The sequence below is a fragment of the Hippoglossus hippoglossus genome, chromosome 17 (assembly GCF_009819705.1).
Source record: "Hippoglossus hippoglossus isolate fHipHip1 chromosome 17, fHipHip1.pri, whole genome shotgun sequence".
In the NCBI taxonomy this organism is placed as follows: Eukaryota; Metazoa; Chordata; class Actinopteri; order Pleuronectiformes; family Pleuronectidae; genus Hippoglossus; species Hippoglossus hippoglossus.
The window spans coordinates 13884490-13907888 of NC_047167.1; the positions used below are offsets into that span (position 1 = coordinate 13884490).

The following is a 23399-nucleotide window of genomic DNA, read 5'->3' on the forward strand; positions in this document are numbered from 1 at the left end:
ACAGACAATTCCTTGGACTTCATGGCTCGGTTTGTGCTCTGACATGCACTGTCAACTGTGGGACCTCATATAGACCGGTGTGTGCCTTTCCAAATCATGTCCAATCTACTGAATTTACCACAGGTGGACTCCAATCAAGTTGTAGAAACATCTCAAGAATGATCAGTGGATACAGGATCTATCTGAGCTAAATTATCAGGGGACAACCATTGTCCCTCGGCAGCAGAAAATGCTGGAGCAGCTATACATGACATTTTTTTGTCTGGTGTTACTTGGTATCAGATCACCACAGAGGACCTACCACTAAACTGGCAGTTTTTGCCCAGTTGTCACAGAAACAGATCATATGATAATTTTTACTTTTTACTTTCGTTTTACGCTCTAAAATTAAAGTAAGTAAAGCCCCTTCCAAAACAGGATCATACCTCCAGAGAAGTTTATTACTTTATCCACTGGGCACAATGAAAAACATCAATCCTCATTAAACTACAACAACAACAAAAGTAAACAAACTTTAGCCATTAAAACAATAATTAATACAAATGAGGAAATTATTAAGCGGATGTGATAAATCAAATTCAGACATTTAAGTATATAGAGTTTCCTGACATGGGCACTTTGGGCTTTTTATACACATTTGCTAGAGACAAAAGGTATATTTGTGTCTGTGTGTTTTATTATACATTTTGCTTATGTACAAGGTGCTGTATAAATTAAAACTGAAGGATTGAAAACAAAACAGGAAACAATTAAATGCAGTGATCAATGATTGAAAATAAATTGATAAATAAATAGAAATAAAAAGTTGAAAGGTGAATTCAGTCAAGGCAACAATTATCTGGCGTACATCCCTTTGTTGACTTGATTTGAAGGTGATTATTCTGGGAAAATATTGATTGGAATGGCAGTACTGCATCCTGCAATGTGTCCATGCAGAACTTGGTACTGCTCTTTTAATATGCTGTACCTTGTTCTTGTGTGCTCTCCTTCTGTTCGGTCTGTTTTTTGTTTAATCATTTTAAACCCTTTGCTTTCCAGTGTTTAGTTTAGTGGTACTTATTTTACTGCAAGATCACCTCCAGCACTGTGGAATGATTATGTACTCACACTCACTTACTCTTGTTTCTCAAATATGAATTACTTATATTATAAAATGTAATGGGGAAATGTTATTTAATTGAATGACACATCTTATTACCAGTTTTAAAGTGCATTACTACATGTTGTATTCTTTATAGCGCACAACAGAGGATACAACCACATCGTTGTGCAAAAAATGTGTGCAAAAACAATATCGAACAATAAAAAATAAAGCTACTCTCCACGTTAAAGGAGGAATTAGGAACATCGGGGATCAGATTTGTGTGAGGCCTGTGTGGATGAAGTGACAGAAGCTCCTGTGTCACATGACTAAGGAAACCGCATTACATTTTAATTTCCCCGGAAGTTACCCATGCGACTTGGAGGCGCACCGGCTCCACAAACGAGAAACACCGCACCATGGCCTCGCTCTGAGCCGCTACACACGACAGTGGTGTACGTAACGAACCGGCAATCCGTCACCATCGACGCCCTGATCATGGACCCACGGTCCAGAGGCTTTTTTCGGGGCCATCGGAGTTGTCAGTAGTACTCCCAAAGTACTATATTGTTTGATTTTGTGCACTGGCACTTTTGCACGCCCGGGGATTTAAACCGAAGTGACAGCAGCAGCAGCGCTCACCCCGGCTGCCGGTTAGCTAACTAGCACGCTAAGTCAGTAGCCAAGAAAAGGGCACCACTTTGCTGTTGGAGTAAAGGACACGGAAACTACAACACAACTACTTTCAGTAACAGAAGGCTGATCAGAGGCAGATCCCCCGACTTCAAATCGTACACCACATTCACTACTGATTCCCGGTAAGAGTGAAAACTAGCAGCGCCGGAGCCTGGCTTCATTTCGTCAAAGGCACACAGGCTAGTACGTGTTAGCCGGTGTTAGCAGGCCCCGGCGGCTGTCAGACAGTCAGTCGGCACACGGGGAGGGCTGGCCGGCTAATGGTGGCTAGAATACGAGGAGAGTTCAAACCGATGTGAGCTGAATGTCGAAGCGTCGATCCGGTTTGTGTTTTATCTTTTGAGACGGGCGCTTTGCCAAAGTTAAGCTAACGTTAGCCGAAGTGACAGCCGGGGTTACTCGCTCTCGTGGCTAATGGTCACTGTTGTCACCTCCGGCTTCGTGAGGTAGCGATAGTTAGCTCCAACGCTAGCACATTCATGGTGTAAAAGCGATTTCCACCGTGTTTCATACACATGGCGACAATTTGATATAAGGACCGATCACGTTCTGGTTTCCTTTCTCGTGGGATGTTCGCTCCAGTTCTGTGTCAGGTTGGTGGGTCCGTGTCCGTGGAGGTTGTTGGGCCTGTAATTAAATACACCTCGGAGGACAGGGCTGGGCTAAACCGCTAACGTTGAGCAACAATAGCCTAAGTGTAACATAATCGCTGTCAAGTGTTGTTTTGCCCAAAGTGGCTTTTTGTTGTAGTCTGTTTTGTTTTTATGTCCGTAGACACACCGTCAATTTGGTGTAATAAACGTGTCTGGGCTCTTTGTACGTAAAGGTTAAATGTGAACTCAGCGCTGAGCCACGTAGCGTAGCTAAGCGAAATGTCTGGGGTAGTGGGACACGTAACGTTAGCCGGCTGCTAGCTAACGATTTAACTTGCTCTGGTCGGGACTCTCCCCTCGCTAGCGGGCCGGTAAAAAGCCTTTTCGTGCTATAACTTGGCTAAAACCCAGAAGAAATCTCCCCCCGTGTACCTGTCGTATTTAATGTCGGCTCTTCAGGCTGTTAGCCATCACTACCCTTCAGAACCATATGGTATCTTTGTACATCGATGTCCCTGTCTAAAAGAGGCATGGCACTAGCTAGCAGCTAACGATAGTACCCTGTGTCAGCAGGTGGATGGAGCATGACACGTCTGCCAATAGTATTCATACGCGTATTCCAGCATGTGTCTATTATCCCAGGGCATGTGTAATAACAATCGATCCAGATGAGACAGCTGTTTGCAGGTTTTTGAAAAAAGAATATGCACCAAGTGTTATTTGAATGGATGATTTGCACATGTAGCTAGCACAACCAGGGGGCAGTAGCCACTGTTAACACAGTAAATGAACTTTGACCCTAGGTATCCATTTTCTCAAACTCACCCCAAATCGGAGTAGTCCAAGGGGTGTGTTAGCTGTCACTTGAGCTTGGAGTACATATCCACATCACTATAAGTCACCTCCCACCCTGTATCATTGCTTTTCCCTCTCTGGCCAAGTCATGATCATTTAGGAATGTGTTTGTAATGCTCCATCTGTTCAGTGGCTGAGTCTGCAACGGCTGCTAAGGGCTGTACGTCAAATCCCCCTTTTTCATAGTGATTTAATAGCCCCCATGACAATTTTTCTGCAAAAAACAAAAAAGGCAGTTTTTGGTCTGTCGCAGTCTAATCTGAGCGAGTAATCCACAACAGATTTGAACACTGAACTGCCCAAAAGACGAGATTGCAACAGTTGCCGTTATCGTAGGCGAAACCCTCAGAACCACACCCTCGCTTCTTGGTTAGATGTCACCACACTAATGGTTCATGTCTTCACACTGTGCTGTCTGACCTGTATGGCTCCAGTTCTGTGTCAAAGAGATGTGTAACACCTCTGTCTGTGAAAACATAATTAAAATCAATTTTGAACTGAAGGCACTTAAATCGTTTTTTGTAACTTTTCTGATGCTCACCTCATCCTTTTTTATTTCTTGCTCTTCTCTCCATCAGAAAGGCTGGCAACACAACGCCACCCTAATGCAGAACCATAAAAGAGCGTGAAATGAACAAACCACCACAGCCTATAACGGGACCCACCTCTGTCCCAAACCCTTCCCCTTCCCCTGGATTGACACAGGTGAGAGCCACTGACCTCATAGAACTCAAGTTTGTTTTCTGGTCTGGGAGATTAATTTGATAACATCTATTTATCCTCTATTCTCTCCTCTCAAGGCTGCCTACGGTCCAGGACAGCCCCCTTCTCTTGTTTTTGCCACCCCTCCACCTCCACAAATGAACTCTGCACCCCAGACAAGACAGGTATTGTTAACAGCATGTTTTCTTTATTTTTCCCTAGGTTTTAGCATTCATAGTCATTGTGGTATGTTCTTCCTTGAATGAGAAACCTCCCTCTCCTGCTCTTTCACGATGATCTCTGACACGGCTTGTCCTGCTTTAAGGCTTTGGCTAAACCTGTGTATGTGTGCTTGTTACAGTCTATTTGCCATCTTTCACCTTGACTGTCAATCTTGACTTCTTTCCTCTCTTCTGCTGTCCTCCCAGTTTGCTGCAGGGCCCCGTACTTTACACCAACAGGTACTAACATCCCTCTCTTTTCCCTACATTACCTCCGTCTCCCTTTTGTAATGCTTGCTTTCAGTTCCACATGTAGGAGAATTAGATGAGAATGCTGTAGTGTTTGACATAACTTAATTTTTTCCGAGGTCCAGTAACACTTCCATACCGCTTTCTAGAAATGCATATTTGTCTGTAGAACCCGTCATGATGTTTCAAAAGTAGAGTTCGTCAAGGCCTAAGTTATATTTATTAATTCTGCATCTGCACATTACTGTATATTTTTCAATCCCTATGTAATTGTCAATACAATGTTCCAAACCTGCCATGACAATGAAAAAATAACTTGCCATACAGTGTAGTGTCATCTTTTCACGGTTATGTTCAAATCAAAACAAGAATTCTCCTCTTAGCAGCTTTTTGCTTTCCAACATGCGTTGACACTGATACCTGCCTTGGGGTCAGTTTAACAGTATAGAGTGAATTCTATTTCAGTACCTGCAGCAAATCGAACATCAATTTTGGCTTGTGCCTGCGGCCCTTAAAAGAAATCTCTCACAACTTCAAACCACAAGACTTGAGGGGATCCTATTTATATGCAGACCTGTACAGAGTTGCATGCCCGGCTATGATTGTTTGAGCTTACTGTTCATAACTGTGAGATGCACTGCTGCATTTCATCCTCTTACCCCCTACACCCTTTAACCTCAACCTTCCACATTGCCTGTTGTTCTCATTTTCACCTTATTCTCACTCCCTCTCTTGCTCTCTGCTTATGTGTTGCGCGGCTGAAGGGTGGATACAGAGCATTACAGGTAACAGCTTTTCTCTTCGTTCCCCCCCTTTAACTTGGGCAGTGTAGCAGGGAGACCTGACATCCAGTGCAATGTAGGCGCAGTGTAACCCATGAACTGAACTTGCTGTACACATTGGCAGTTGGTGTGTGCATTGCCTCCAGCCTGGTGCTGCTATATTTCTAAAACCTGGATTAGGATTACTATAGCAAAGACACTAAAAGCACAGGCCGAGCAACACGTTTGCTTGTGCTAAGATACATTCTTCATCCTACCTTCCTTTCCTTCTTTTCTCCAGACATACTATCCAAACCGGCCAGCCATGGCCACCAGTGCTCCAAGAGTACAGACAAGTAGTGGCCCCAGACCTGTTGGACCTACCCATGTCTACCCGCCCAGCTCCCAGATGATGATGATTTCCCAGCAGCAGCTGTCTTTCGCTGGATCCCCTCAGGGCTACTTCATCCCCCCTCCTGGACAGGTTGGTTCACTTTAGTAATCATCAATCATTATAAATGCATATTACTTCCCTGTCCAACAACCTGCTCCCATAATGCTATCTATATCCTCCTTATAGGCCCAAAAATAACCTTTTTAGATTACATTTAAAAAATGAAGGTCAAGGAATCAGACATGGACTTATCAACAACTGCAGTCTTGCATTATGGGCTGTAGTCTTAATGCTTGAGTTTTTCAGGCCTACATTTATTAAGAATCCCTGTTTTAACAACTGTATTTGCTGATGACTCACGTCATGAGTTTTGTTGCCATAAAGGACTTCAGTTCTTTACCCAGTGAAACAAATCAGCTTTCCAGCAGCTCAGAATTTCTGGTGGCAAAGCATGTCGTGATGGGAAGCTTAAAAAAATGCCTGAAATATGCTCAGTGTCTGAGCTTGTGACTAAAAAGACATTGTGACAAAGCACATTTGTGCAGTCTACACAAATACAAAAGATGCATTTCTTCGAAAAACAGGTGTTTGCACAAGGAGGGTCATCTTGTATTTGTGTCGGTATGGTAGGTTACTGTAGGAGATGGTGTGTTTTCCCCTTTCCTTCAGTGTTTCATAGCCTGTTTTACATGTAGGAGATGTGCTAAGTTACAAAGGCCAACATCTGCGGCAAACAGTCATCTCTCACAGAAAACACCTCTGAAGTGCCTTGCATTCCTGGCTTTTTCCCCCCTTAAAGCATCTACGTTACCAAGTAACATGCTCGCCCTCAGGCTAGATTGGCTCAAATTGAGTTGGCAGAACAGACACCATTGTAACATGATCAGGAAGCCTCTATGTAGGGGGCGAGACATGTCCAACAAATGCTCGAAGTGGTTGACCAGTCACAACAGAGCGGGACGGCTGACCAGTCACAGCAGACTGGGCTTTTTGGGAGGTGGGCCAAGAGCTAAGAGGGAGCACCTCAGAGAGTGGGTGAAAGAGTTGATGCAGCAATATACAGTATCAGACAAATACCATTTTTTGAACATTACCTTTCAAACATCACAGGGTGGACAACAATACACGCAGACATCCCCCACAATCAAAATTACAAATGTGTAATTTGCCAAAATAGGGGCACTTTAATTCTTCCCTCCTTTTGTGTTTGTTTCTGACTCTTTATTTTACATCTACAGTACCGGGCCCCATACATGCCTCCAACTCAGCAGTATCCTGTGACCAGCGGTACAGCTGGCTTCTATCCGGGAACCAGCCCGGCTGAATACACCACTTATGGTAAGGGGTTTTTGCCCAAAACCAACAACCAAGCACAACCATGAACATGAAAAACAAATTGGTTGTCTTTTCAAAATAGTTCAAACCTCTCGTAAGCATCAGAAAACGGAAATGTAATTGAGAATGAGAAGCATCTGCGTTCGGCCCATATTTGTTTGCATACCTGTCTCTGCCCACAATGTTTTGTTGGGTGTGTCATGGTTTTGCCTGGCTGGTTGGTGTGTTTTAATGTCTTTTCGGGGTCAAAACCCTGCTGTATATGGTGATCTGCCAGTTGCATGTGGTCTGGCTTAGTTCTGCTTCGGTCTCTGTTCTTTCTATCTGCAGTCTCACCTGACACTGCCTCATAGGTTCCATGAAATGACTTTTACTGTTGCTTCTGATACTTTTCTCTTCTTGTGCTGAATATACAGTCCACTTCAAACTGAATGTGGAATTTAATATTGACAGGGAGTTAATTTGAGTTTAAAGGATGTAAAAAGCATGATTGTAACCACTGCATTTTTGTAAGATTGTTTCCCCAAACAACTCTGACCTGTGTTACTGCTGCAAATGCTTTTTTAAGGATGAATGTTCTGCAGTTTTTTTTAACTGAAAGATAAAATAAAAACCTGAGTCACTGAACTTCTAACTCTCCAGAAAGTACAATTTTGATTTAATGGTATGCAAAAAAACAGATCTTTTTGTGGCCTAAACGAATAGGATGTAGCCAGGAACATGAGGAAAGAGTACAGCAAAGTCATCGTTATTTCATGGGACCTCTTTAACACCCTGCTTCCTCTGGATCCTCTCATTAACTCATTCTGCATCTGTCTCCTCCTGCCCTCTCTCCTTACCTCCCTCTCTCTTCCTCTCCTTTGCTGCGTTGGTTCAGAGCCCTCTCTTGCTGCGAGGGAGAGGCGGGGTGGTGGGGGGAGAGGGGGCGGGCGAGAGAACGGCCGTCTCTCTCTCCACGGTGCTCCTCTCACCTCCCAGCGCTACCCCGGTGAGTAGTGTGTGTGCTTGTGTGTTGGTCAGCAGGCTTCTGTGGCACTTCCTGTCTCTAGTAGTGATATTAATGTGCATTTTCTTGTGAGTGAAAGGCAGTTAGAGTAGGCCACATACACACATTTTTTGTAATAAAAATGGTAAGCACAAGGAAAAATATTGTCTATAAATATTTTTAATCAAACAAACATTTTTTTATATTTTTATTAGTGAAGCGTCAAATTAAACTTGAATGTGATTAGGAGAGTGTATACCTTCAGCAAAACACCCCATCTTGCAATGTTCAATAAATTAGAAAATAAATCCTGGATCCACCCCCTGAACTGGATACTTACCAAAATGTAATGGGTTCTAGCCTGGCCCATACAGCATCCTTCCAAGTTACATTGTAATTCATCTGGTAGTTGTCTTTGTAAAGTTTTAACCCATAATGCGCAGTTGAACCTGAGAAATTCGTTATGAATAAAATAGGAATAATTATTATTGGCTAAAAAAATGTATGTTGTTAAATCAAATTTAGTCTCGTTATTACACATGACCAGACATATTTTCACTGGCATACCACAAAAACTAGCCTCTCTGGCCTGCGCTGTTACCAGCTCCTCTGACATTGAAAAGTCTGACAGAAAGAAAATGTAAAACACAATTTACTGTCCCCTGATCAATGAAATCTGTGTACTTCCATTTTCTGCTGTTTACGAGCAGCCTGCCTACACAGAGCTGAGGCTGAACTTGAAGCCAGAGAGTACCGGCACTGACCGGCAGATCTCTTGTTAGCTGGGTAGTCGACACACGTTTCCTAGTCCAAATTCCACTGATGCAATTTCATGTGTTGTAGATTGTTATTGAGTAATGTATTTTGTATAATGACAATGCATTTTTTGTATTTATAATCATAACATTGTCAGTGATGTCGACTGTAAATGTACAGCTTCTATTTGAACTACACAGTCTGGAAGTTGTGTCAGTCACGCAGGCTTCCGTCCTCTGAAGGGGTGATCAACAACTAAAACATAGTTTCAATGTTTCTTACATTTGTTAGCATCTTAATCCAAACACCTCAAAGGCTCTAGGTGAAGACCGTAATGTGTGTGTTCTGACAGGATTCTCCACTCTGTAGGTGCAAAATGTGGGTTGTTATTGTGTGTACGGGTGTTAACGTCTAAATATTATTAAGACCTCCAGCCGTAGAGACACATTAAACAACAAGCAAAAGTGTGTGTGTAGTTGCACCTTGAAGTCCTTTTTACAACAATTGCACACATAATTTAACAAAAAACTAAAAGAAAGATAAACAAAGAATTGTTTTTCATAACCATGAATCATGGGACTCTTGGATCGTTTGAAAGTGCACTTGAGTTTATGTTACAGTTATGCTTTTTTGTTTCATTCTAACCTTCCAGCAGGAGCATATTATCCGGCTCAGCCACAGTACTCTCCATCTGTCCAGCCCACACCGGTCATGATCAACCCCACCCAGCAACAGCAACAAGCCCCGCCTCCTCAGCAACCACCGGCACAGGCACAAGGCCCACTAAAGAGGGAACGCAAACCGGTAGTGTGTTACAACAAAGGGGCACCACATCTCTTGTCTGAGTTCAAAAAAAAATTTGAATAGCGAGTGTCTGTATTGTCTGTTCCGTGTGGAACTTTCCCTTTTACTTCCAAATAACAGCAGTAATTATTATGATGGCTGGCAGCTATAGATGAGTGCTGGCAGGATCATTATAAACTGGTTGTAATTTATTGTTAGATACTTGACCAATATTTGCCATTTCTTCTGATAGATAAGAATACGAGACCCCAACCAGGGCGGGCGTGATATCACAGAGGAGATAATGTCAGGTGGAAGGTCCACCACCACACCGACTCCCCCACAGGTAAGAACTATCATTCTCAACCATTCTCTATTGAATCTGTTCTTAAGTAAATAGGGTTATGTATGTGTCATACATTTATATCACAGATTATATGTTAAGTATTTCCTATTTTGAAAATGCAAACTGCTGTTAGCCATTCTGTACTGATTTATGACATTGTATGTTAGGAAAATTAAGTGAATGAAAAGAAAACTGTAAAAGCTTTTGAATGTTTGATCAAATGAAACTTGAGTTTAAGGACATTTGGAGATTACAACTTTGGCAAATGCTTATTTTTTTCTTATCTGACGATAATAATTTTTTCTAAATTTGAAGAATGTTTTAAAGACAAAAATATTTAATAATTTAGTTTAGGAGATAATTCCTTATTTGTATTTTGTAAGAAAATGGATATTTGAGTTGGTTCGTATGAACAAAGCCCAGATTGAAGGGGAAAACAAAGGAATTAGTTACACGTAAGCAAGCAGTTCATTTTCACAATGGTGGTTGCATGTTTTCACTTCACTATGAGGCCATGCCAAAATCAACACAGCGCAACTCTAGCATGGGATTCACTGAACATACAATAGAAAGGAAGTCTACACACTTATGTGCTGTTCAGAGCTGTGGTTGTATTTTTGGGCTCGATGGCATTAACTTGCAACTCTCGTGAGTTAGCTAGTTTGGAGTGTGGTCATGTCCTTGTGGTGTGGTGCAGCAGAAACCTGAGTGCATTGCTGGAGAGGGTGAAAAAAGAGCCCCCGGGATCATCTCTAGAGGCTGCACCCCACCACCGCAACTCCCATCTCTTGAGAGATGACACATGCACATTCACTACATGACCTGCTCCCACAGACAAGAGCAGATAATACAGTAAATGTGACTTAAGATTTGTAGTTTCATATTTTCATGATGTATATTTGTGTATAATGATAATAATAAACTTAATTTATGTAGAACTTTTCATAGAATAAAATGCAGCTCAACTTGCTTTACACAAAACGGAACAGAATTTAACATCTTTTAAAATGGTAAAATATGTTAAAACTATCACTCAGATCCACACTCATCGCAGTAGATGACAGTCCATAAAAATGCTTAATAATAAAATCTTGATTAAAAGCTGTGAAAATGTTAACAGGTTAAAGAGTTGAGCTAGTAGCAACAGTCTAGTAGGCCACATTCTGCTGAACAGCCCAATAGAAATTAGCTTTAACCATTAAGATCTTGATGTCGGATGACAAACATGTCAAAACATTAAGATAAAAACAAACAGGATCCAAACATGTATTGCCGGTTTTGTCATTAAAAAGTGGATGAAATGGCAGGTGATGATTTGGTTTTGTATCGATGTAAACTCTATGCTTATATGCAGTTAACTGTGAACATGAAACTCAAACTCAGTTGGGATATATCAGGTAAAATATGAAAAATGGAGGTCAATAATGGGACACTTCAATAAAATATTAAGTCACCTCAAAAAGTGAAAGTGTTTTTTTTTGTGTTTTGCGATTGTAGGCCTCCATAGCAGATTTAAGTCCTCCACAGACCAATGGTGAAGTTGTACAGCCTGTCACTACAGTGACGAGACAAGGTGAGTACATTTTCTCATTTTGGGTGGAATAAAAATACAAGCTTCCCTTCTCAAATTCCGCATTTTCCTTTGACTGACCAGAGTCTTATTCCATATGTCCCATTGCCCAGATGATAACATGGAGCCTGCTGTTAGCGCTGAAACCCCTCCACCTCCTGCCACAGCAGATACAGAGCCTGTGCTGGAGGCCAAACAGGAAATGGACAGCCAGATGTCGGTGTGTGCTGAACCAGATGCACAATCTGTAGCCCCCACAGCTGCTACTGAGGATCCATCCCCATTGATAAAGGACGAGCAGTCTCCCTCTTCCCTCCCTCCTGTAGTAGCATCTACTACAACTACTACTCCTGCTGAGGCAGTAAATAAAGACGTTACTAAAGTCAGTGACACAGTAGATGCTCCTGTCAGCCCTTCGGCATCAATAGCAGCACAAGAGGCACCTGTCAAACTAGAGGAACCACAGGCTACCCCAGCTCCACCTGAGAAGGCACCAGAAAAGGAAGAAAAGATAACAGAGGAAGTGAAGAAAGTTGAAAAAGAGGAGCAGGTGGCTAGTTCCAAGTTGGAGCCTGTAGTTGAAGATGCAGCGATAGTTACCCCTGTTAAAGTGGCAAAAGAAGAAGCCGTGACAAAAGCGTCAACTGAAATGTCTCAGCCTCCACCCTCTGTACAGGAACATGCTGCTCCACAGACCCAGAGCGCTGCCCTCATCTCTGCACCTGAATCTGAACCCAAACCTGAACCCAAACCTGAACCCAAACCTGAACCTGAAACTACTCCGGCTGAAACAGCAGAGCCTCTCCTCTCCAACGGTCTTCCTCAGAACGTTGAGGAACTGTCTGAGGATGTTGCGCTTTCAGACACTACATCCCTTGACAAGCCCGATGCCTCTCAATCTCAGGAATCCACACCTGTAGCTAAAATGGCAGCACCAACCCAGGAGGAGGAGGAGGAGGAGAAGAAGGTGGAAGAGGAGGAGAAGGTGGAAGAGGAGGAGAAGGTGGAAGAGGAGAAGGAGAAAATTGAGGATGTCCCTCCTGCCCCTATCAGCTGCCCTACAGAGGAATCTACTATGCAAGGTAAGGTGGAGTTGACTTTCACTTGCGTCTATGAATTAGATCATGGTTATAATTCTGATTTTAATGTCAACACTTTGTCCTTTCTTTGAAGCTGCTACGTCTCTGCCAAAGAAGAGGAGGAACATGAAGGAGCTCAACAAAAAGCCCATGGGAGACCTCCTGGATGCATTCACAGATGTGTGTACCAATCCTTATGGTGTTAAAGTCACTGTCACACATTTCTGCTGTATCCATAAAGTACAAAGCTATTAAGTTTTTAAGTATGACATTCTGCCTTTTATGTTTGCTGCAGGAGCAGGAGCCCAAGCCTGTTTCTGAACCTTTGCCCACTCCGGCCGACCCTGTCCCTGTTGCTCCAGCTGAACCTCCTGCTGAACCTCCTGCTGAGGTCGTAGATGAGACTTGGGAAGAGAAAGAGGACAAACAGAATGCAGTACCTGACAGGCCCAAAGCCACGCCGGAGACAACTGAGCAGAAATACCAGTACAAAGAAGGTGAGTTATGAACAAGAGTCTGAGGGAATTACATTTTCTGTATAGTTAAACAAAACAGCTACAGTACATTTGTCATTGTGATCATGACCTTGAGGTTTGCATGCACCCTAAATTCGTTATTGTATTTGCAAATAAAAATTGCAAGGTTACACATTGGCTGTGTTTCGGTCTTCAAGTTTCAAAAAGAAGTAGAAGCATTCAGTAGAGCACATACCTCAGCCAAGGCCCAACAGTCCCCTTACACGCTGGACCACATTTCACAAACTCCTAGATATCATTCCCCAAATATGCTAAGCTTTTTCATCAAGATCCACAAATTATTCCCTGGGTAATTGTGAAAATGTCCAAAATGCTGTATCTCACAATGTTAAAAAAGGGAATAAAAAGTTCCTACAACCACAGGTTTGTGGAAATGTTTGTGTAATCTTGCTGACAAACAAATGGACAGGAGCAAGGACAATCTCCTTGGCAGAGGTAACCGTATAGGTCTTAACATTATTGGTTAAAAATACAATAATCACTGGCATTGTGGAGCACCAGTGGCGAGATATGGAGAGACTGGCTCACTGTGTACCGGGTTCATGCTTCTTCAAATGTCTCCGTTAAGGCTCAAGACAAATTCTTCCTCCTGTCCATAGTGCTACAGAGCTGTACCTAACTCCCAAGTTAAATAAATTGTATGAAATCAAGAATATGTTTTCCACATCACTGTTAATCCTCTGCATTTACACATCCCTCAGAACAATGGAAGCCGATAAACCCAGAAGAGAAGAAGCAGTATGACAGGGATTTCCTCCTGGGATTCCAGTTCAGCAGCGCCAGTATGAACAAACCTGAGGGTCTGCCCACCATCAGTGATGTGGTCCTGGACAAGGTAGCTGACGTTTTGCCTAATTCTGCTTTGAACTGCGTGGGAAAAATGTAGCATCCATTATGCTGAATGCTTTAAATGCTTGAGATGGATTAAACTGAGTTGCAGAGGGCATATTCTCCTTAAAATTAATTCATGACCTTTGCATAATTTGTTTAAAAATATATATCATGCTAAATATAGAAGAAAACAGGGAAGCTCAGGATACATTTGTCCAGACAGTGTTTTGTATTTGTTTGTGACCACATTTGTTTCCCTGCTGTATCTCCAGGTGAACAAGACTCCTCTGCGACCTGCTGACCCAGCTCGACTAATTAACGTTGGTCCTGATTTTACTCCCTCATATTTGGGGAATCTTGGGAGCAGATCAGTGGGAGGACCACGAGGCCCAGTGAGTCAATTTGTTCTTTCTTGTCCCCATTTTTTGTACTTTATTTGTTAAATAAGGTTTATTTTTACTCAAGTTTCATAATATCTATCCCTTTGCCTCCTTTCAGCCTCCTGGGCCACGTCGCTCCCAGCAGGGTCAGCGTAAAGAACCTAGGAAAATCAACATCAGCAGCATGTCCTTCAATGATGACGTGCAACTCAACAAGGCTGAGAAGGCCTGGAAGCCATCAGTGAAGAAGTCCACTCGAAGCCGCTGTGCCGAGGAAACCGAAGAAGATGACACTGAACAGGGCAAGACTCGGGAGCTGTTCAAGCGTCTGCGCAGTATCCTCAACAAGTTGACTCCTCAGAAGTTTCAGGAGCTGATGAAGCAGGTGACGGATCTGGCGATAGACACGGAGGAGAGGCTGAAGGGAGCCATTGACCTCATCTTTGAGAAGGCCATCTCAGAGCCCAACTTCTCTGTGGCCTACGCCAATATGTGCCGCTGCCTTATGGGAGTAAGTCATTTGATAGTGTCTGAATCTTGTGCTTGTGTCACTCGCTCCAATGATGACTTCTGTTTTGTGCCAAGTGTCTGGGCCACTGAATGTTCATGATGGTATTGAGCATACCTAAATCACTGTACATTTACGTTTTTATGGTTTTGCTCATGGCATGTCATTAGTAGCAAAATTAAAAATGTAAATCCATCAAAAGATACTTACTGTACCTCATGTTTTCCTCCCCCAGTTGAAAGTCCCCACTTCGGACAAGCCAGGAGTTTTTGCCAACTTCCGTAAACTGCTGCTTAACCGCTGTCAGAAAGAGTTTGAGAAGGACCAGGATGATGATGAGATCTTTGAGAAGAAGCAGAAAGAGTTGGAGGCTTCCAAAGATGTAAGATGCGATGCGTCATGGACACTGTCCCAGCTAACAGACATTTATGTAGACTAAACTGATCATTTTTTACACCCCAACACTGAACGCAAACACCTGCTTGTGTGTTCCCTCAGGATGAAGAGCGTGAGCGCTTGAGAGTGGCGCTGAATGATGCCAGAGACCAGGCCCGCCGGCGCTCACTGGGAAACATTAAGTTCATAGGCGAGCTCTTCAAGCTGAAGATGCTGACTGAGGCCATCATGCATGACTGTGTAGTGAAACTACTAAAGAATCACGACCAAGAGTCTCTGGAGTGTCTCTGCAGGCTGTTCTCCACTATTGGAAAAGATCTGGACTTTGAAAAGGCCAAGGTTAGTAAAGCATGAACTCATTCTGTTTCCAGTGATGACTTTTATTTTTGTGCCACGTGTCTGGGCCACTGATTTAGTGATGGGATTGAGGAACTGAGGTGACGGATGAAAATAATAAGTCTTGTTTTCCTATATATGGTTCTAGTTGACAGTCATGTCTTAAAATCCACTTCTGTGTCCCTGTCAGCCTCGTATGGATCAGTATTTTACCCAGATGGACAAGATCATCAAAGAGAAAAAGACTTCATCCAGAATCCGCTTCATGCTGCAAGACGTCGTGGACCTCAGAAAGGTGAATGTGATTTCATCAACTGTATATTGAAATAAAGAGCCTGTATCGAGCAGTACAGATGGTGAGAAATGCTCAGAAGTGTTCCTGATTGAGCAGAACTGTGTTTCACTGTGTGTGAAGTAATCATCAGGGATTTTGAGTCACAAAGAAATGTTTCATGTTGATATTAACCCATTTAGACCTGATGCAACATTTCCGTTTATACATCTTTAAGACTGGGTGATACTTTTGCATGCTTCTCCCTTTTAGAGTCGATATCTCATCCATGATATCATAGTTTTTAAGACCTGTGAATGAACTACTCGCAGAAAAAGCTAAATGCATCAGGGGAAATGCAGTTTGTTGGCGCTCTTAGCGTTTGTCTGTGTGTCAGATGATGGCTGAGGATCTAAGAGAGGGGAGACATGTTAAAGCAAATTACAGCAGATTTTCATTGATGAAAACAACGTTGAAAGATTAGATTTCTACTAACCTGCTGATCAAGGCTCAGTCGGTAGGAAACATGTTTGAGGAGGAAATGGGGATTTCAGGGAGATTGCCAGAGTTTCAGGGAAATGGCAATGATTTAAAAGGAAAGCCTTATGATAACTTTTTTCAAGTCTATCTGCTTCAAAGGCTGAGAAACTGAACTTTTTGTAAATGTTAGTAATTGTGTTAGCTCTCCAGAAAACCCTCCGGTTTAAGGTGGTGGTTTTCAAGCAATGCTTAGTTTTAACAGTGCCTTTTTATTCTGTGCCTTAAGTCTTAATGTGTTAAACATTTCAATACTGCTTGATAACCATCGTCCATCTCTGATCCACAGTGCAACTGGGTGCCTCGCAGAGGAGAACAGGGTCCTAAAACAATTGACCAAATTCACAAGGAGGCAGAGATGGAGGAGCACAGGGAGCACATCAAAGTGCAGCAGCTCATATCCAAGGGAGGTGGCGGTGGAGGTGGAGGAGGTGGAGGTGGTGGAGGTGGTGGAGGCAGGATGGGAGGGGGCATGGGGGGCCGAGGGTCTCACACACCAGGAGGTGGCCGGAATAACCAGCCTCAGGATGAGGGATGGAACACGGTGCCCATCTCCAAGAACAGACCTATCGACACCACCCGCCTTAGCAAGATCACCAAGGTATAAGACATTTTTATTCCTGTCTGTAAAGTTCTTGAGCTTTTCATTCGATTACCTACATGGTTTTGATGCTTTTCAGCACGACCACATAAGGTGAAGTCTTGATTGAAGTTTTGGTTGCACTGTAAGAAATCGACCTGTCTACTTCTCTTTTTCTGTTAAATCAAGAGTCAATGAGAATAAAATTGGCTCAAGTTTACCCTGATGATTTGGGACACTTGTGTGAATGTTTATGTAAAGGGAATGTAAATGTTGTAATGCTTTTTCTCTGTAGCCCGGTTCTCTGGACTTCAACAATCAACTGTTGGCTCCAGGAGGCAAAAGCATTGCAGGCAGCTGGGGCAAAGGCAGCAGTGGAGGAACTGGAGCTAAACCAGCCAGTGGAGAGCAAGGTAAAACATGTTCCTCATAAAGATTGCATGGTTTACGATGCTTTAGCTGCTCAGGGGTTAATCTCTCCTTTTTGCTTCTTTTAGAGTCTGGTCGTCCAGCTACCAGCACCAACCGATTTTCTGCCCTGCAGTCTGGTTCTTCGTTGTCTACATCCGACTCCGATCGCAGAGTTCCTCAGAGGTAATGTGAAGCTGTAAAATCTATCCCTCTTCTTTACTGTTTCACTGCATAGCTCACTGTTTTACTTACAACCCTTAAGGTCAAGCTCCAGTCGTGAGCGCGGTGGAGACAGGGGCGACCAGAAGGATCGCTTTGACCGATTTGATCGCAATGAGGGACGGGAAGGTCGTGACGACAGGAGCAGCAGTAACCAAATCACAAAGAGAAGCTTCAGCAGAGAGTCGCAGGACCGCGGAGGGAGGGCTGGAGACAGCCGGACCCCGACTGATCCCGTGCGTCGCGTCGCCAGCATGACTGATGACAGGGACAGAGGAAGTCGGGACAGGGGAAGCAGAGACCAAGGAAGCAGAGACCGAGGAAGTGGGGACAGGGGAAGCAGAGACCAAGGAAGCAGAGACCGAGGAAGTCGGGACAGGGGAAGCAGAGACCAAGGAAGCAGAGACCGAGGAAGTCGGGACAGGGTTCCAAGCAAAGATCTCACAGGTATAAAGCCCAGACAGGCAAAGTTAAGATTTACAATGGATATAATAGAATTTAATTGTAGTTGTGCATACTGATGAAATGACCATGAAAGAAGTCGCACGACTGAGCTTTAACTTGGACTGTTACTTTTGCCTGCAGCTAAGCGTGAGAGCGCCCCCACTCCTCCTCCTTCTCTCCCTAAACCTACTTTGACTGAGGAGGAGCTGGAGAAGAAGGCCAATGCCATCGTTGAAGAATACCTCCACATTAATGACTTGAAGGTACAACCATGACACAATATACACTAGCATCCGACACTGAATTCCATTGAAATACGTGCACGTTAAGCAGAAAATGCTTTAAAGATCCACTCTGACGGCCTGTGTCTCTCCTCCTCCTCCGCGCTCTGTAGGAGGCGCTGCAGTGTGTGGCAGAGCTCAACAGTGCCTCGCTGCTGTACGTGTTTGTGCGGAACGGCGTGGAGTCAACGCTGGAGCGCAGCACAATCGCTAGAGAGCGCATGGGCCACTTGCTGCACCAACTTATAAAGGCAGGGACATTGCCCACACCGCAGTGCTACAAAGGGTGAGTGCCGAACAGGAAAAACCTCACAATGGCTGACTTTTTTAACTGCAAGTGCATTGTTGTAGTGTTGAAAGCGACACTAAGTGCTTTTTGGTTTTTGGGGTTGCAGGCTAGAAGAGATCCTGGAGGCAGCCGAAGACATGGCCATAGATATACCTCACATATGGCTCTACCTGGCTGAACTCATTACCCCCCTGCTCCATGAGGGAGGCATCCCTATGGGACAGCTCTTCAGGTGAGCTCCACGTTGATTGATGACATTTCTAACGTATGACTGATGCAAAAATGCAAACAAAATTAAATACAAAGGTCTTAAGCTGAAAAGAAGAGGGCGGAGAAGATGTCAACCCGGAAAGACAACGAGATTCAAGGGCTTTTGGTGATGAGAGCCATCGCTGGTGTCCATATTCTGTAAACAAAATCTGAATGTTAAATATTCCTGTCTTACTAAAGGACATATATATTAGACCTTATAATTTCTTTGTACTGCTGTAAGGGAATAACGCTTGGATGTCACTGAAGCACCTACTCTCTGTGATATGTTTATTCAAACATAGAAACAGATCAGTTTCCAGCAGTTACCTTAGAAAGGAATAAACTTGTAACGTAATACAATTTTTCGTTTTGTCACTCGTAACTGTGTGAATGGTAGTAAATAAAACGACAGGACATTAGTTTAAAGTAAGTGAAAAGTTTGTTTTTATTTGTGTCTTCAGGGAGATCTCAAAGCCTCTCCTCCCTCTGGGGAAGGCCGCTGTGCTGCTGGTTCAGATCCTTAAGCTGCTCTGCGACGGAATGGTAAGTCCTACATATCTCAAAGATCAAATCCTGGAAACTTCCACATCCACACTGACATGCTGTTCCTCTAACCATTCACATAAAAATTCCTCATTCTTTTGATTTAATGTCTCTATTCCTCATTAGACCCCTAAGAAGGTCGGGGCCATGTGGACAGAGGACGGGCTGAGCTGGAGTGACTTCTTGCCCAAGGACGAGGACGTCAACAAGTTTGTCACTGAACAGGTTTGTAGGAGTGTGTGGGACTAAAGAGAATAATATGAATGACTGGAAACCACTACACATGCTGAGTTAAAGGTTTGAGGATGAAGCTTTTTTTGATCGGTATAGATTAACTTTTATTTAAGTTTTATTTATATATAAAAAATATAAAATGTACACCGTTTTATTCATTAGTTTACTGATGGGTCAGTAGGATCTGAATATGTCAGGCCCTCTGCTGGGCTACATGGTGAACTACTTCAAATGGCCTGTAATGCTTAAAGACAATAGTCTTTGAATTTAAACTGATCAGGAACCTTTTGAGTATTTTTTTTTTTTCTTTTTTACATTTTAAAAAGTTTACAGCTTTATTCCCTATACCTGTAACTTTATGGTTGAAATAAATAACAAAATACACGGAAGGGATTTTAATTTATTCATGGTTCTGTTTTGATTTGTTATTGTGTTGGATTTTTATTGATAAAAACCCCACTGACGAGTCAATCACTTGATCAATCTTTAAGCTTTCTTTTTTGTTTTTGCATTTCAGAAGGTGGATTTCACCACAGGAGAAATGACGGAGTCAGTGGAAGAGGATGAAAAGAAAACCCTGAGTGGAGAAGAGCTCAGTAAACAGCTGGACAGACTCCTCGAGGAAAAGGCTGACGACCAGCGCGTCGGAGACTGGGTAGAGGTGTGTGACAGGGATTGTGATGTCATGTTTTTCTCAGAAGGTTTGTCAGTGTTTTTGATTGCGAGGCCCCTGGTGACCAGAGTTACATATTCTATGTTAAGGTTCCCCCTGTTAAGCTTTTTTTTGTTTGGTTTTTCAGGCCAACTTGGACGAGGCGCAGGCGACTTCTAACCAGTTCGTACGAGCATTGATGACCGCAGTGTGCCAGTCCGCCATCATATGTGAGTATGACTGACAACAATACGTAGCGGCTGCAGCGCGAATTCTCCTGCCGCCGAACCGACTTGACGCAACACAAATCACAATATCGGGATTGATTTTTGTTTGTTCCTCCTTGATTCAGGTGACAACCCGTACAGGGTGGATCCAAGTCAGATCAAGCTGAGAGCCAGTCTTCTGCAGAAATACCTGTGTGACGAGCAGAAAGAGCTGCAGGCCCTTTGCGCCCTCCAGGCTCTGATGGTGCACATGGAGCAGCCTGCGAGTGAGTGTCCAGCTCTTACTCTGTGTTCGAGCACACAAAATAATCAATACCTATTAAAATGTGTTTGTTTGGGTTTTTTTTGTTAACAGAGAGAATCATTCTGTCTACTACACAATGCACTGAGTTTACTTTCTGTCAGGGGAGAGAAATATTTTGGACTTCTGTGTATTGAAGTTCTCTGGCGGGTGTCCGGCTGTAGCTAGCTGCAGATTAGTCTGCATGTCAAGCTGCCTACTTGATATTACAAAGATAGTTACACACGTGCACAAAAGTGTGTGGACACTCGTGCATTTTACAATTCAACATTCTTTTCTTCCTAAAAGTTAAGAGGCAGCAGCAGCAAGTAAATGCGCAAATTACAATGATTCAACATCTGCAGAAAGCCTGAGACAGAATATTGTCGCAGCTGTTTTGAGTGATAGTTCAGTGTGTGAGAGGCTGAGAGAATGAGAAGCTGCTTTCAGACGTGCACCAAACTTCTCCAGCAAGATGTTTTTTTTTTTTTTGATTTCCGCAGCTTCATGTGGGTGTAGTATCAGAACGAATTTCATGCAACCGCTCTGGTTCCTAATACTTTGGGCTTATTCTTATCTGACCAGTGATTTCGTTAATTGTGTCTCTCTCTGGAAAAGTACAAACATCTGATATCTGCATTAGTGAAAATGACTTTGCTCTGACAGGAAGACACTCAGTGGGATGAGTCTGTTTCGAAACAGTGAAAGGACCTAGTGATCAGTACTGACCTGTGTGTTGTTTGTCTGCAGACCTGCTGCGGATGTTCTTCGACGCCTTGTACGATGAGGACGTCATTAAAGAAGAGGCCTTCTATAAGTGGGAATCGAGCAAAGACCCTGCGGAGCAGACGGGCAAAGGTGTGGCCTTGAAATCTGTCACCGCCTTCTTCACCTGGCTCCGCGAGGCAGAGGAGGAGGAGTCTGACAAGGAATAAAAGAGTGAACTGAATGCTGCCACGCCCCCCTTTGGCTAGGTGGTGGCTCTGCAGGCGGCTCTGAAGAGTTGTGGACAATATTGCCAGAGAGGCAGACTCAAATCAATCCTCAGTGAGGATAAATCTTTATTATTATTTTTTTCCTTTCATGGAGGGTGGACTTGGAAAACAATCATTTCTCTCTACCCTCCCCCTCTTGCTTCCTCATTATGTCCTCACCTGCTTGTCACAGCAAGTGTCCTAATCAAATAAACTTGAAAACTGATTCATCAGGATTGGTTGTTAACAAGGTGTGAACTATCCCACATCACTACGAACCTCTTTAGGCACAATAATACAAACAGACAGGCTGCTTTTCTATGGTTCTAGATAATACTGACGCCTAACATCCTATCTGATCTGCGAGAATAAACAGCAGGGCATGTGTAGTGGGTTTCCCTGATACATGGGTATCATCTTGCCATAATGTGTGTTCAATCCAAACACAGCTCTTCTATCTCTTTGTCCCTTACTGGAGTGTGCAGCATGACTGAAGTGTGTTTCTATTAATTATACAGAAGACGAAATGTACATTGAACTAATCTTGATTTGATGGATGGAGTTTTTAAAGCGAAGGTTGTCTATTTTCTCTTCCTGCTTCCTAGAACTTATAAGAGGACAGAATGATGGACTGATGTTGACCTTTGACCTTTGACTACTAGGGGGTGGTCTTAATGCTTCCTCTAAGCCATCCTCACCCATCCCCAGTAGTGAACCACACTGACTGACTCCTCATCTTTACCTCTTCTGTACTTAAACCTGAGCTGTCGTAAAGGACCCTTAATGACCCCAATCACCGTTAAAACTTGAACTCAACAGAAAATTGACTTGATGAAATATAAAGTTAAAAGAAAAAAAAAAAAAAAAAATACCCACAGAAACGATCCGAAAGCCTTTTCTACTCTAAGTGGAAATACATTTCAGGAGCGTTCTGTAAATATATAATAATAATACAACTTTTTTTTTTTCCCAGTTTTATTTTTCAGAAACAATAAATTGCTGATATAATTGCAGTGTATCTCTTTTCCAACAGCAGTTGTCCAGATGCAGAGGTGCTTTAGATAATCCATTGATTATTAGTTTTATTGGAATTTTGTAAATATTTTTTTGCTTTCTTTATTTAAGAAATTATGCTTCTTTTGCATCTGAAACTGGAAAGATGAGGTAACGGAACATTGCAAATAAAGGACTTATTAAGTTGCAGAGCAGAGTTTTGTACAAGTCTGTTTGAAACATGTTATGTGTCCCAGTTATTTACCTTTTTGTTGCAGAAATACGCTAAAACTAGGAAGGCTGTGACACGGGCTGAGAATTAACCCGTCACATTTAAATAGATCCGGACAAAGTCAAATAAAATTTTTTTCACTTTCTTTAACTTACTAACTCTTAATGTTTTTCTACAACTCGTGTGTAGGGGACTGACGTGTGACAAGTGTGCATTGTGCAATTTGGTGCTGACCTAGAAAACAAAATGCTTTCTACCATCCTTTTTTATATAGAAATACATCCCACGTGAACGAAATATCAAATTCGTCAAAGAAGAATTCCTTTGAGAAAAGAATCCCTAGTCTTTCCACTTGGCACAGGTGCCTGTTTGAGTCCCACACTCTAACCACACGTACACACAGTGGATTTGGTGGCTTCAGCGGCCCCTGTAGGTCTGGTGCCCCAGGGCTGCTGTTTGCACGTGTCTCTATGCACCCTGCAGGCGGGGGCCAGGGGGATCCCTCACAAGTGAGTGGGCGGATGACATTTAAAGAAACTGCAAATATCTCCAGATGTCCGGCGGAGGCCATGTCTGGATACGGCTGC

The 23399-nt window shown here is 43.0% G+C and overlaps 1 protein-coding gene and 2 non-coding genes across 21 annotated transcripts; all 3 read left to right on the forward strand.

Annotated features, from left to right (window-relative positions):
* The first annotated feature begins 1445 nt into the window (after positions 1-1445).
* eif4g1a (eukaryotic translation initiation factor 4 gamma, 1a) lies at positions 1446-22790 on the forward strand. Of its 19 annotated transcripts, none has more exons than XM_034614103.1 (34): positions 1446-1899; positions 3804-3930; positions 4026-4112; positions 4356-4388; positions 5162-5182; positions 5460-5642; positions 6791-6890; positions 7765-7875; positions 9281-9432; positions 9665-9757; positions 11255-11330; positions 11441-12409; positions 12501-12586; positions 12702-12903; positions 13644-13777; positions 14046-14165; positions 14272-14664; positions 14897-15043; positions 15160-15396; positions 15584-15688; positions 16491-16611; positions 16648-16802; positions 17077-17194; positions 17279-17375; positions 17455-17858; positions 17997-18118; positions 18250-18422; positions 18532-18657; positions 19139-19220; positions 19347-19445; positions 19972-20115; positions 20255-20336; positions 20459-20599; positions 21364-22790. In XM_034614103.1, the coding sequence occupies exons 2-34, from the start codon at positions 3856-3858 to the stop codon at positions 21546-21548; spliced, it is 5373 nt and encodes a 1790-aa protein (XP_034469994.1). In that variant the 5' UTR covers positions 1446-1899; positions 3804-3855; the 3' UTR covers positions 21549-22790. The 19 variants fall into 19 exon arrangements, with proteins under 19 accessions (XP_034469994.1, XP_034469983.1, XP_034469985.1 ...); XM_034614092.1 differs by having other exon boundaries at positions 9281-9435; positions 21364-22398; XM_034614094.1 differs by having other exon boundaries at positions 9281-9435; positions 11441-12303; positions 12340-12409; positions 16491-16802; positions 21364-22398.
* On the forward strand, positions 14709-14792 carry LOC117778968. Its single transcript, XR_004616872.1, has one exon. It is a non-coding gene; the product is annotated as a small nucleolar RNA SNORD66 (small nucleolar RNA).
* LOC117778966 lies at positions 15423-15497 on the forward strand. The gene has a single exon (XR_004616870.1). It is a non-coding gene; the product is annotated as a small nucleolar RNA SNORD66 (small nucleolar RNA).
* Positions 22791-23399: the final 609 nt, after the last annotated feature.

What these genes read in the sequence shown, in the direction of transcription:
- eif4g1a (XM_034614083.1), top strand. Translation starts at nt 3,856, where the DNA reads ATGAACAAACCACCACAGCCTATAACGGGACCCACCTCTGTCCCAAAC. An exon ending in TGTGCCGCTGCCTTATGGGA is followed by an intron (nt 14,665 to 14,896) that starts GTAAGTCATTTG and finishes TTCCTCCCCCAG; the next exon opens with TTGAAAGTCCCCACTTCGGA. An exon ending in ACCAGCCAGTGGAGAGCAAG is followed by an intron (nt 17,195 to 17,278) that starts GTAAAACATGTT and finishes TGCTTCTTTTAG; the next exon opens with AGTCTGGTCGTCCAGCTACC.